The following is a 13102-nucleotide window of genomic DNA, read 5'->3' on the forward strand; positions in this document are numbered from 1 at the left end:
CCGCACTTATGCACATTGCTCTCAACGAACGCTTCACCGTAAACGCGAGTGCCGGGCTCAGTGAGATATTCTGAGCAGCTGGGAAGTCAACCTCAACTGTCCCCATCGCATACTGCTGTCTTTGTTCGCTGCGCGTTCTGAACGGAAGAGGGACCCAAGCGCCTCAACGCCTTACTGTATGTTTAGCGACTCCTGCTCCCAGCATGAACGCACGGCACGAGCGCACCCCACATGAAACGTTCCGCTAGGGCGAGTAGTTTAGCGACCATTTTGCGAATTAAATTTTTTTTAGCCCGCACATTCGTGCAATTATTTCGTGGGGTGCTGATAGAGCTGCAGCCGACAATTCTGCGGTGCAACGCGTCGGGTGCATGAGCTCGGGCTACTGGATACCGGAGCATTCTTTGCCATTTGCGCCCAGTCAAGCCGGCGGAAAGAGGGGTGTCTTCAGGCGTATATGACACCCGCCCCCCCTGGCCCCTTGCACCCGGGGCCCCCGGCCCCCCCCCTGTTGCTACGCCACTGGTCTGGGTGTTAAATGCGCAAAACACTCGTGATACGGACCAAAATCTAGTTCAATCGTTGTTTCGCAGTCGCTAGCTGCATAGGCAACTTAGCAAGGGAGCCGGGCTTCGCACTACTCATGCAATTACTGCCTCTTCGCACCGGCAGGTGGCGCTACGCGTCTTGCAAAACTCCAGTGTCTGACGTCCATAGAACACAGCGTCCTTATGCTTCGTGCTACTTGCTGATCAAGGTCTGGGCACTTTTCGGCATCCGGTGTCCACTTGTTAGGTCCGAGCAGTGGCGTAGCGACAGGGGGGGCCGGGGGGCCGTGGGCCCCGGGTGCAAGGGGCCAGTGGGGGGGGGGGGGGGTGTCATATACGTCTGAAGACACCCGGAAATTGTCGATATCCTCGCCTTCCTTGACTACAACCGGGGGGGGGGGGGTGACAGAAGACCTATGGGCCCCGGGTGCCAGACGACCTAGCTACGCCACTGGGTCCGAGTATCCCGTTTTCCTACGCCTGCATGCTGCCTATCGAAAAAGAATTCCTTGATGCACATGCGTCATGAAACTGTTATATCTTTGTGGAGTTCGTATTCATTTACCGAATTGTTTGTAGGACTAAACGTTAGACCACGTTTAGGGAGATCAACTTCATTGGGGCTTAAACACTCATATGTCTACCACGTTGCTGCAGTGCTGAGGATTCTTGCTTGTAGCATTATCGGTGGGGTCATATTAGTTTTCTCGAGTGGATCTGCAGCTTTTATACCATTGTGCTGGTACCAGGGTGTCTACCAAGTTGACTTCAATTTCCCCTAGTGCCTTTGCAATATTCCCCGACAGAGCTTTGTTTTATGTCAAGACTGGCCGACACCATGTCGCCCGATGCTATATCACTCTAGTAAGCATGTTAAAAATAAAAAAGAACGACTTAAACCTAGTTTGAATAGTAAGGAGCAGCGTTCATTATATTCAAAGCGGAAAACTGAAGGGGTTAGTAAAACGCACAGCGTATAAAATATATCTGAAAAAACAAATGGTAAAGCCCATCGCAAATTGAGTCAAACATTTTCAAATACGAATAAAAACAGACGCACACAGAAACAAATATTTTCGCAAACGAGCTATTTCTATCAACTGATAGCAAGCTCATTGGTATTAGGCCCTAACTTTGTTACGAGTGAGATATTCTGAGCAGCTGGGAAGTCAACCTCAACTGTCCCCATCGCATACTCTCAGGCCACGCAGAACCCGTCGCTGTTGCGTTTCGCCGCTATAAAGAGCTTATTTTGGTTTGGATGAGGGTCACGCGTGCATCACGGCCTCAACATTTTGCTTTTTTGAGCTCAAGCTCCTTCACAGAGGCGGCACAGTTCCTTTCCCGATCATTCCTCAATGCGACGGTCATTTCATCTTCTCGTCCTGTTACCGCCGCGCGTTCGTTCCACGGACAACTTGAAGCATCCTCTTCGTCAGTTGTAGTGAACGTCCTATATTTCGGACTCCCTAGGAGCCGCGAAAACGTCTGGAAAATCGGGCAGTCGAAAAAAAAAAGGAATTTATACCATTTACTGTCCTTAAGCTCAAATTGCCATAGGCACGTCTGAAAAAGCTGTGAAGGCCTGCCAGTACACTTATTAGGCATATTGGTGCTCGTACTGTGAAAGGAAACGGCGGGTGCGCGCGTGTATAATTAGGGAGTACGCACTGCGTCCCATGACTATTTCCGTTTCCCACGCTTGTTAAGCTTCACCGCAATACTTTCCGTATGCTTCACTGCGTAACACATCTGTGCCGAGGCGAAGCTGCCTTTCGGGAACCGGCATTGTACAACGCGCCGTGCTTTCTGTTCAGCTTCGAAACCAATCACAAGTATTACAGAGGCGCAGTCGGTGCCATTGCTGACATCGGCGAATTCTTTCAATGAAAAACACGGCACCTAACGGTAAGAACCTTAAGAGCGAACGTCGAAGCAGCTAGGCCTCGCGTTGCCGTGGTGGTGGCTACGGCTGCCACTGGATCTGCGTGCGAGAGTGCCGGTTCGAGGCGGCGAGATAATAAAAAATGCAGTGTTAGATTTGATTAATGCCATCTCGGACCTGCGGCCGCAGCAGAAAGTCCCAAATATCGGACGGCGAACGGTTCTTGCATCCGAAATTTCAGACGTCCCGGGTACGTGTTGGCGCCGCGAAGCCGTCCATATTATCTCCCAAAAATCGGGCGTCCGGAAAATCGGTCGTTGACTCCACACTGGTAACTTATCCAGCCGACGACACAGCGTCAGACAATTCATTACGACTCCTCTTACTCAAGCCAGCATAAGGGCGACGTTTGTTCCCTTTCAATAAAATGACAGCCAATTTTCCCTGATTGAAGCACAAATTCCGTGTGTGTTCCCCGAGTATTCCAGACTATTCAAAATCCCTTAGAATTCCCGGTTTTCCCTGTTGGTATACACCCTGTGAAATTTATATAGGTTTTCCTACTTTCAACGAATTGTTCAAGTTCTGCTTTTCCGGTTCAGATAAATTTATGCTGTCAAGCTGATTAGTAATTATTGTGAATTGTTCCTGGCAGTGCTCTTTGAGAATATCAATTAAAGAGTGATGCACGAGACTGCTTGTCACATTATGCTAGAACATGCTATGAATTACGCCAGCAGCTAACATGTCCGAGCATACAGTAACGCTTGTGTAACAAAATGCCATGCAGCATACTGCACACACATGCATTTCCCAGTTCATATTAACGTTTATTAATACATAGACACCTACACGGCTTAACTGTGTGGATAGACAAATGCTATGCGAGTTCGCAAGTTGCAAACTTTGAAAGAACCTGCACTGAAATGGTCACATGTTGGTGCAGGTGCATCTTCACATAGTTGTAATGTGCCAAAGTCTGAAGGCGCACATATGTCACCCAATATATCTGAGTGGATTAGGAGGTAATCCTGAGGTGTGCAACTTCCAAAACGAAAAAAAAATACTATTTATTACATGTTGGTACATTGTTCCTGTCTAAAATCGATTTAAACTAATGGCGTGTATAAGTATAATTTTTCAGATTAAATGGAATACGGGTGGAATAGGGCCAGAAGTGAAACAAGTCAAATGCAGAATACGTTTTAAATAATTTTCGAAAAACAAACAGCTAAAAATTAATCTGCAGGAAACTAAAGTAATGGTTAACAGTCTCGGAAGAGAACAGCAACTTACAATAGGTAGCGAGGCACGGGAAGTGGTAAGGGAATACATCTACTTAGGACAGGTAGTGCGGCGGATCCGGATCATGAGACGGAAATAATCAGAAGAATACAAGAAATTATGGGGTTTTACGTGCCAAAACCACTTTCTGATTATGAGGTACGCCGTAGTGGAGGACTCCGGAAATTTCGACCACCTGGGGTTCTTTAACGTGCACCTAAACCTAAGTACACGGGTGTTTTCGCATTTCGCCCCCATCGAAATGCGGCCGCCGTGACCGGGATTCGATCCCGCGACCTCGTGCTCAGCAGCCTAACACCACAGCCACTGAGCAACCACGGCGGGTTAATCGGAAGAATAAGAATGGGCTGGGTGCGTTTGGCAGGCATTCTCAGATCATGAACAGCAGGTTGCCATTATCCCTCAAGAGAAAAGCGTATATTAGCTGTGTCTTACCCGTACTCACCTACGGGGCAGAAACCCGGAGGCTTACGAAAAGGGTTCTACTCAAATTGAGCTCGGAGGACGCAACGAGCTATGGAAAGAATGATAGGTGTAACGTTAAGGGATAAGAAAAGAGCAGATTGGGTGAGGGAACAAACGCGAGTTAATGACATCTTAGTTGAAATCAAGAAAAAGAAATGGGCACGGGCAGGACATGTAATGAGGAGGGAAGATAACCGATGGTCATTAAGGGTTACGGACTGGATTCCAAGGGAAGGGAAGCGTAGCAGGGGGCGGCAGAAAGTTAGGTGGGCGGATGAGATTAAGAAGTTCGCAGGGACGACATCGCCACAATTAGTACATGACCGGGGTTGTTGGAGAAGCATGGGAGAGGCCTTTGCCCTGCAGTGGGCGTAACCAGGCTGATGATGATGATTATCAAAATATGTATAAAACAATGTTTAATGTCGTGCCTTTGCAACAGATGGCGCCACAGCGCTCTTGTATATAAGTTACATTCGTCGTAATAAAGGTTGTTATCACCATGGAGCCGGCAGTATAGCCTCCATGTCGCTTGACACGACACAATGTGCACACGCTAGTGTTCATAACAGTGGTAGGTTCCTGTTGTTCCATCGCACATTATGAAGCACTGCTCATTAAAAACACAAATGGAGTGCAAGGTACAAATGAGGAATTTTCTCACACACAGAGGCGAGCGCAATTGATCCCTGTATAACCAGGAAAGTCTAGGTACCTTAGCAGCGTATACAGCCTCTACTACGCATGTTCTATTCCATGCATATACTATATATGCCAACGGGGGTGAATGGGGGCACACACGTAATGCTTTAAGTGTTCGAAGGCAACTAGAAAATATTTGAATTTATGTAGTGCCTATTCAAAAGCATCCAATATTTGCAAACCCTTAATCAAAATAGAAACAGCTAATTCTTTGATTTATTAGTTAAGAATATGTCGAGTGCAAAATTTTGTTGGTGAGGAAATTCACTATGAGGCTGTCACAACTGCAATTCAAAAGGAATCTTTACAAATGTTGAAAAACAGGATTTGCCCAAATTCTTACCTTCCGTGCACATAAGTACTATACAGTGCAGGTGTCATTCTTTGCTAAATTCAAGATGTAAATTTAGTACAAATATTTCTTCAGATGTGTGTCATACCGGTGCTTATACAAATGCCTATACATTTGTTGAAATAAAAATTGGAGGACGCTTAAGCTTCGCCTTCAAGAGTGGAACGTGACAACGTTCCCGTCGACCCGCCAAGGGGTGTAAGACAACGCGCTACGGCGCAGCGATCACTTACGAGGCGCCCCGCATCGGACTCTGCACCCACCAATCACGCGGTGAGCGTCGAGCGACGCAGCGTTCGGCGCGCCAACGAAACGTGCGCCTGAGCAAGCGGAACGAACCAAAGAACTCCGTGTCTCGGAGGGGGAAACGATGTACGCCAGCCAAACGTCGTGATCGGCACGGGCAGAGATAGATAGTGATCTAAAGAAAGGAAGGACGCTTGATTTTGCAACCCGTGAGGGAGCACGGCGAAGCGTCGTCAGGGGAGAGGGAGTCCGGGCCGCGACGCGCCTCGCACCGGTCCCCGCACAGCCCCAATGCGCGCGTGGCGCGCCAACTGTCGGGGCAGCGCCGTACATTGAGAGGAGGGGGTCTTCTGTGTTTGCCGCAAGATGGCTCTGCGTGTGCGGAAAGCGCAGAAGAAATGTAGCGGAAACGCACTTCGCTACTCGTGTAACTGCGACTTCTGTAAGTTACATGTTCATAATTACCGATATACACCGCAGTACAACTTTCTACAGCTCGTTTCTAAGGCAACACCGCATTCACTAGAGGTGCTTTTGTACCGCTTTGAAGCATCGAACTCGCGGCTGAGTGGTAGCGTCTCACACTCCTGAGACCCTGGTTCGATTCCCACCCAGCCCATCTTGCAAGTTATTTTTTATTCATGAAGTGCCTCCCGGGATTTATCGCTCACAACCAACGCCGCCGACACCAACGACACGAGCTCCTTAACGCTGTCGTGTTAAAATGAAAGGATGAAATAGGAATCGGGGACTTGACATGTGACTAGACTTAAATTACTCGGGTAAATTAGTTATAACAAGTGCCTTTTGTGCTAATGAACTTCAAACTGCCATAACTCACCCTCTCTTGCAATAAAATGCTAACATTACTATATGCCATCATTCCAGTACTAAAATATCAAGAACAGAAAATGAATACTCATTAAATAAAGGCATTTATTTGTGCTCTGATGAAAGAGACGGTGAAAAGCTAAATTATTGAACAATCAATTGCTCTAAAAGAAGTACCCACGGGTAAAGGAAAAAAGAAAGGTGCAAATAGAATAAGGCCAAGTCTCTAGAATGAACCATGTATACCAGAACCTAGAGGCAACAAATACATGAATGGGTCTAACAGAAATTCATATATCCCAAAAGATAATACCCTAAAACAAAAATGCACCACCTAGAAAGCAGATCATTTAGACATTTGTACTGTAACAATACGTATTACATTAAACGTACCGTATTTATTTGTATCAAGGCCAACTCCAATAAACCAACCCCTGAAAAGTCTGCAAAAAAAACTTACCTTGAATGTAGGCAAAAAAAGCGAGGACAACATTCACAACATGAAAACAGCATTTATTGAAAATGAACTTGCTGGGCTTTTCTAAGTCATCCTCGCTGCTGTTGTCCTGCAAATACCCTCCTCGTTGCAGTGCATGCACAAAAAATATCCAGTTGCCCCCTCCAACGACGCACATTTTTTTCATCGATGCTGAAGACCCACACAGCCTGAATGTTTGACAATGCCTATGCGGCTCGCACAACCTTTTGTTTAAAAGCAGCAGAATAGTGGCATTGCCTGCCTGATGCTTATATGACAATGCCATGCTACATGCCAATACGACACAGGTCAAAATGGCGACATCGGTCATGTTCTTCAACTGGCTACTGGTGTGGTTTGTAGTGGCTGCAATGCTGACTTTTCTAGATGGTGATAGCTGGAACAAATATTGACTACTTTTCAAATAATGAAAAGTCCTAACATAATGAAAATTGACTATTTTACAGTCTTCAATATATCGAGGTCTAACTATGGATTCTTTTTCTCAGCTATAACAGCTTTGAAGGCATCAGTTTTCATAATTTGTTTTGCTTCATGTTCTATGACATGCTGCAAAAATATGGTGACCAAAAAAGTGTTTCAGGGCTGCTTTAAAAGTGCATGGAGAAACTTGTGCTTGGAGAAATGCAGTACAGCACTATGTAACATGCTATACATCTGCAAATGTTTAATTCGGAATCTAGATCAACATGGTTGTTGACTTACCCTACAGTATCATGGTGCTGTGCTCTTTTATGTCTGCTCAAGTAATGAGACTGCATAAAGGACGTGGAGAAAATGGTGGACCTGGTCACCTGTATGAACATGCTGCTGGTGTATCTTCATTCCATGCTTCAATGAGAAGCTCTGAAGGCATAAACAGACTGATATGGCTTCTCACTTTTATGCTTGCGCAGGTTTCATAAGGTTGCCCTTTTCTGGGAAGCTCCGAGAGCATGAAGGCCACTAATATGGCTACTTGCCTGTGTGGGTACACAGCTGGAATTTTAGGCTATCCTTTTGTGAGAAGCCCTGAAGGCATGAAGGGCAGTGAAATGGCTTCTCACCTGTGTAGGTGTGCAGGTGCTCTTTCAGATAGGTCATTTGTGTGAAGCTCTGAGAGGACGCAGAGCACTGCCATGGCTTCGCGCCTGTGTAGGTGTGCAGGCGATCTTTTAGGTGGGCCTCTTGTAAGAAGCTCCGAGAGCATGAAGGGCACCGAAACGGCTTCTCGTCTTTGTGGGTGCACAAGTGTCTCACAAGGTAGCACTTTTCTGAGAAGCTCCAAGTGCATGAAGGGCACTGAAATGGCTTCTATTCTATGTGGGTGCGCAGGTGTCTCGTAAGGTTGCTCTTTTGTGAGAAGCTCCGAGAGCATGAAGGGCACTGATGTGGCTTCTTGCCTGTGTGGGTGCGCAGGTGGGACTTGAGGGTGACCTTTTGTGAGAAGCACTTAGAGCATGAAAGGCACTGAAATGGTTTCTCACCTGTGTGGGTGCGCAGGTGTTCCATAAGGTTGCGTTTTTCTGAGAAGCTCCGAGAGCATGAAGCGCACTGATATGGCTTCTCGCCCGTGTGGGTGCGCAGGTGTCTCATAAGGTTGCCCTTTTTTGAGAAGCTACTGGAACATGAAGGGCACTGATATGGCTTCTCGCCTGTGTGGGTGCGCAGGTGGAACTTCAGGGTGACCTTTTGTGAGAAGCTCTGAGAGCATGAAGGGCACTCAAATGGCTTCGCGCCTGTGTGGGTGCGCAGATGACTCATAAGGCTGCACTTTTCTGAGAAGCTCTGAGTGCATGAAGGGCACTGAAACGGCTTATCGCCTGTGTTGGTGCGCAGGTGTTTCATAAGAGAGTCCTTTTTTATGAAGCCCTGAGAGCATGAAGGGCACTGAAATGGCTTCTCTCCTGTGTGGGTGCGCAGGTGTCTTATAAGGTGGGCCTTTACTGAGAAGTTCCGGGAGCATGAAGGGCACTGATATGGCTTCTCGCCTGTGTGGGTGCGCAGGTGACTTTTCAGGTGGATCTTTCGTGTGAAGCTCCGAGAGCATGAAGGGCACTGAAATGGCTTGTCACCTGTATGTGTGCACAGGTGTCTCATAAGGTTGCCCTTTACTGAGAAGCTCCGAGAGCATGAAGGGCACTGATATGGCTTCTCGCCTGTGTGGGTGTGCAGGTGGGATTTCAGCTTTGCCTTTTCTGAGAAGCTCTGAAGGCATGAAGGGCATTGAAATGGCTTCTCACCTGTGTGAGTGCGAAGGTGGCTTTTCAGGTGGGTCATTCGTGAGAAGCTCCGAGAGCATGAAGGGCACTCAAATGGCTTCTCGCCTGTGTGGGTGCGCAGATGTCTCATGAGGCTGCACTTTTCTGAGAAGCTCCGAGAGCATGAAGGGCACTGAAATGGCTTTTCGCCTGTGTGGGTGCGCAGATGTCTCATAAGGCTGCACTTTTCTGAGAAGCTGCGAGAGCATGAAGGGCACGGAAATGGCTTCTCGCCTGTGTGGGTGCACAGGTGCTCTTGCAGGTGGGCCTGTTGTGAGAAGCTCTGAAGGCATGAAGGGCACTGAATTGGCTTCTCATCTGTGTGAGTGCGAAGGTGGCTTTTCAGGTGGGTCTTTCGTGAGAAGCTCCGAGAGCATGAAGGGCATGGAAATGGCTTCTCAGCAGTATGGACGGTGGCATGAGTTTCCAGCTGAGATAGTTTATGAGTCTCGCAGTCACAGGATTGAGATCGGTGGAGGCATCCTTGCTTGGAGTTGTCACATTTGGCAGTTGATGGAGAAATAGAAGGCCTCGATGCTGCACAAATACAACAAGAGAGTTACTATAAAATGCCAAAGAAGAACACGGATTCTTAATTTAATAACAAGCCTTCTTTTTCTTTATTTATTCGGGAAATCTTGAGGGTGATTTCAAGTATGATGGAACAAAGAACTCCTAATGGTCCTTTTCAATTTGCTAAATATTTCTGCATCTGAATGCTTTATGACCCTGTTTGTGAAGACCACCAATAAACCTTATTTTTCAGCAAGGCAAAAAATTACAAACTGACAGAATGTGGAGTGTTTGAGGAATTTCATGGATTTCTACGATCCTTAGAGAACAGTTTAACATGCTCTGACCCAGCTTGCTCTGTCAACCTCAATGAGCACTCTAGACCAGGAGGACACATTTAGCACTTACAAAACTTGTTACAATTCACTGGCACAACCAATCTGTCTCGTAAGAGATTTCATCAGTGGGTTTCTCAATCACATGCTGAACTTTGACAATGTTTCCGCAAGCTGAAAGTACAAGGAGCTAGTTACGAAATACCATATTTTCCCCCATATAACCCGGCAACATGTACAACTGGAAGCCTCTTTCAGAACAATTGCTGTGGGTGCACAGCTCGACTAGTACTTGTGAATAGCATTATGATATGTAGTTCTAGTGCACAAACTAGCAGAGGGCAACAAAAACGTTGGTTCTTGTTGTCCTTCTTTGCTCGTTTTTGGTTATGTGTGTGCTGGAAATACATTTCAAAATGCTTTCAGAACCACCCAGAACCGAAAAAAAAACATGCACATATAAACCATAGAAATAACTGTATACAACCCTCAAACGTGCACAGAAACAGGATTTATTTGGGGATAAACAACTTGTCCATGCCATATCTTCAGCCAGTGACTCTGTTCCACTGATTTTAGAGACGCTGCTGGGCCATTGCGCACAGCTTATCATGATCCAAGTTTTACTTTGCTGGTGCCGTGTGCACTATTCGCTAACTAGTAAATGCAAAATGATGACCCGTACAGAGGAGGACAATGACTGACAATGTAGAACTGGAGAAGAGTGCTTCAACACACAGGGCTGGAAAGACAGTGGGTTCCCCAGGAGATAACGAAAGTTTGAGTAATCGTGAGCTTTGCCCTTAAATGTGGCTCTGCTGCAGCGCATGCTGTACAGACAGGAAGCCAGACCTCAAATTGCAATTCCTATGATCCGCATTTCAATCCTGACCTTGCTTTGAAAATTTTGCAATTTTTGGTATGGCATATACACGCGTAAATATGGCAACTTATTCGTGTGTTATCTAGCTGTTCTTCAACCGAGAAAACTACTTGCTAACCTGTGCTTTCCTCAGTGCCATTTTTATAGGCTTAACAAAGTTGACATCTTCAGTCGCAGCTTTGTTGAAAGTGACAAAAAATTGACACATACTCTACTCTTTGTACTCTGTCAGCATAAAATAGTGGCAAATTATTGCTGGAACTGACAAGGAATGCTACAAACAAACCACTCCCTCTGCAAAGCGCTATGCATTTTAAACACACTAGCAGGCGAAGGCATAAGATAACATACCGTAGAAACCCGGATATAACATGAGGTATTTTTTTCTAAATTTTACAATGTGGAATTTCTGCCTCTTATTGTATGCGGATCCCACTGTTTTCAGTCTAATATTTGCAGTTCCGGTTTCATTGTTGCTCAGTTATATCATCATCAAGACTCATAGCGGAGAATGCGTTATCTTGCGGTGGCATCGGTAGGCTGCTGCTTTTTTCAGCCGGTGCCATTTTGACCACACCACAAATCTGCATGTTCGCCTAAAGTATATATCGCATGATGTTGGGACTGCAAAAGCAGTGCCCAGCTGCCTTTAAGAGGTAAGTTATTTTAGCTGCCGAGACCATCGGGAATTGCGCCGCAAGGCAACACTTTTGTGTCACCGAGAGCAGCGTTCGTGGCTGGAAGAAGCAAAGGAGGCAACTTTTTCGTCCGATGACCTGAGAAGTTTCTGAGAGGCAAAGAACAGACTCTTTCCAGAGATTGAACAAGATCTGACTGCCTTCGTGCAATGCCCACGAGCTGCTCACCAGGCTGTGAACATTGAGCTGCTACAAGTAAAGGCAAGAGAAATCGCCCCGGAGAAAGGCATTCCGTGGAATTATTTCAAGACTAGCAAAAACTGCATATCACGTTATATGCACCATACTCCATTTTCTTTACATCAGAGGACGTCAATATTGCAGAAACTCCCTGGAAGCTCTGAAGAACAGCTTGTGGCTTTTCAGTGGCATGTGATAAAGCTGCGGAAGAATGTCAGACTAACTTTACATTGCAAGTAGCCCTGCTAATGGCTCATCATGCTAGTACGCTGAGAAGGCCCTTATGATTGGCTGTTGCTATGGCAACAGTGCAACAAAGCTCCGGGTGGCAATGATAGGCCTGCTTTCAAGTTGATCGACCTTTCTTCTTTGATCACACCATGATTACAAGCTGTGCTTGTTCGACACTTGTTCTAAGAAGTTTGAAACTGGACTTGCGTATGAAAAGCAAAGCACGATCCTTATCTGATGATATGCCGAGAAAGAGAAAGCATTTGTAGCAATTATCAGAAGAGCCAGTGATCAGATCATGTCGGACCGCCAAAGTCATAGAAGCATCGTATAATCCCATATCACGTGGGCAGTTTAGCTCTAGCAAGGCAAACTGTGTCGTTTCACGGAGTCATGGACTGCATAACAATACACACTTCGCACACGTGCCATTTTACTTGGCAAACCATACAGAACCGTAGAGAGTGCAGCGGCACTTATTCTTGCAAATCTCTCTGCAATCATGGGTACTTCCAGTCTAACCCAGTTCAGTGTAAGGTGCACCTATAATGTCACCATTAGCAGACAAGGCATTTTCAGCACCTAGAAATGCGAACAACGCAGCACAGTGACTGCTATGTGCCATTCGTGTTGAACACGATGTGGGTCTTGAGTGCATATTGTCGTGCGGTCTCATTGAGAGTTTTGCTGTGCAAAATTTTTTTAACGCTTTGAAAATGAATGCTGCTTCATGCAAGCACGGAATTTAACCAGATTTATCAAAAAGAATCTAATGGAGGTACATCACAAGTCACTGAACCGATTTTAATGCATTTGGTTTCTTTGTGTTCGGCAAACATGAGCTTCATTCTAAAGCCTTTCTTTTCATCACAGGCGGAACAGATAAAATTTCCAGCACTTTCAAAACTTCAATGAGATTTTCTCAGCATTGTTTTTTTGTGAGGTACCTCAGCTTTACATAAATTTTAAGGATGTCTCCATGAACGCATTTAAATATTTTAAAAATTTACTATATTAACCAGTCAGAAATGACCTAATTGGAATCTGGCATTCTGTCATATCTACTTATCTAGATGATGAACTTGAAATCTCTATGCAGATTTGAAATTTCCGTTCAGTGATCTACTTGCTTGCCAAATTTCATCAAGCTAAGTTGATAAATAAGATTCACAACCTTCTTAGGACACTT

General features: G+C 45.8%; 1 protein-coding gene across 5 annotated transcripts in view; it reads right to left on the reverse strand.

Moving 5' to 3' along the window:
* LOC142590483 (uncharacterized) overlaps positions 1 to 13102 on the reverse strand; it is a 216582-nt gene that overhangs the window by 174172 nt on the left and 29308 nt on the right. Inside the window, exon 4 of one of the 5 annotated variants that reach the window (XM_075702637.1) lies at positions 6827 to 9610. The exons of the other annotated variants lie outside the window; for them this stretch is intronic. Coding sequence (XP_075558752.1) covers positions 8127 to 9610 — 1484 coding nt within the window. The 3' untranslated portion in view covers positions 6827 to 8126. Of the gene's footprint in view, positions 1 to 6826; positions 9611 to 13102 lie in introns of those variants that run through there. 5 annotated transcript variants of the gene reach the window in all.

The sequence above is a fragment of the Dermacentor variabilis genome, chromosome 8 (genome assembly GCF_050947875.1).
Source record: "Dermacentor variabilis isolate Ectoservices chromosome 8, ASM5094787v1, whole genome shotgun sequence".
Classification (NCBI taxonomy): Eukaryota; Metazoa; Arthropoda; class Arachnida; order Ixodida; family Ixodidae; genus Dermacentor; species Dermacentor variabilis.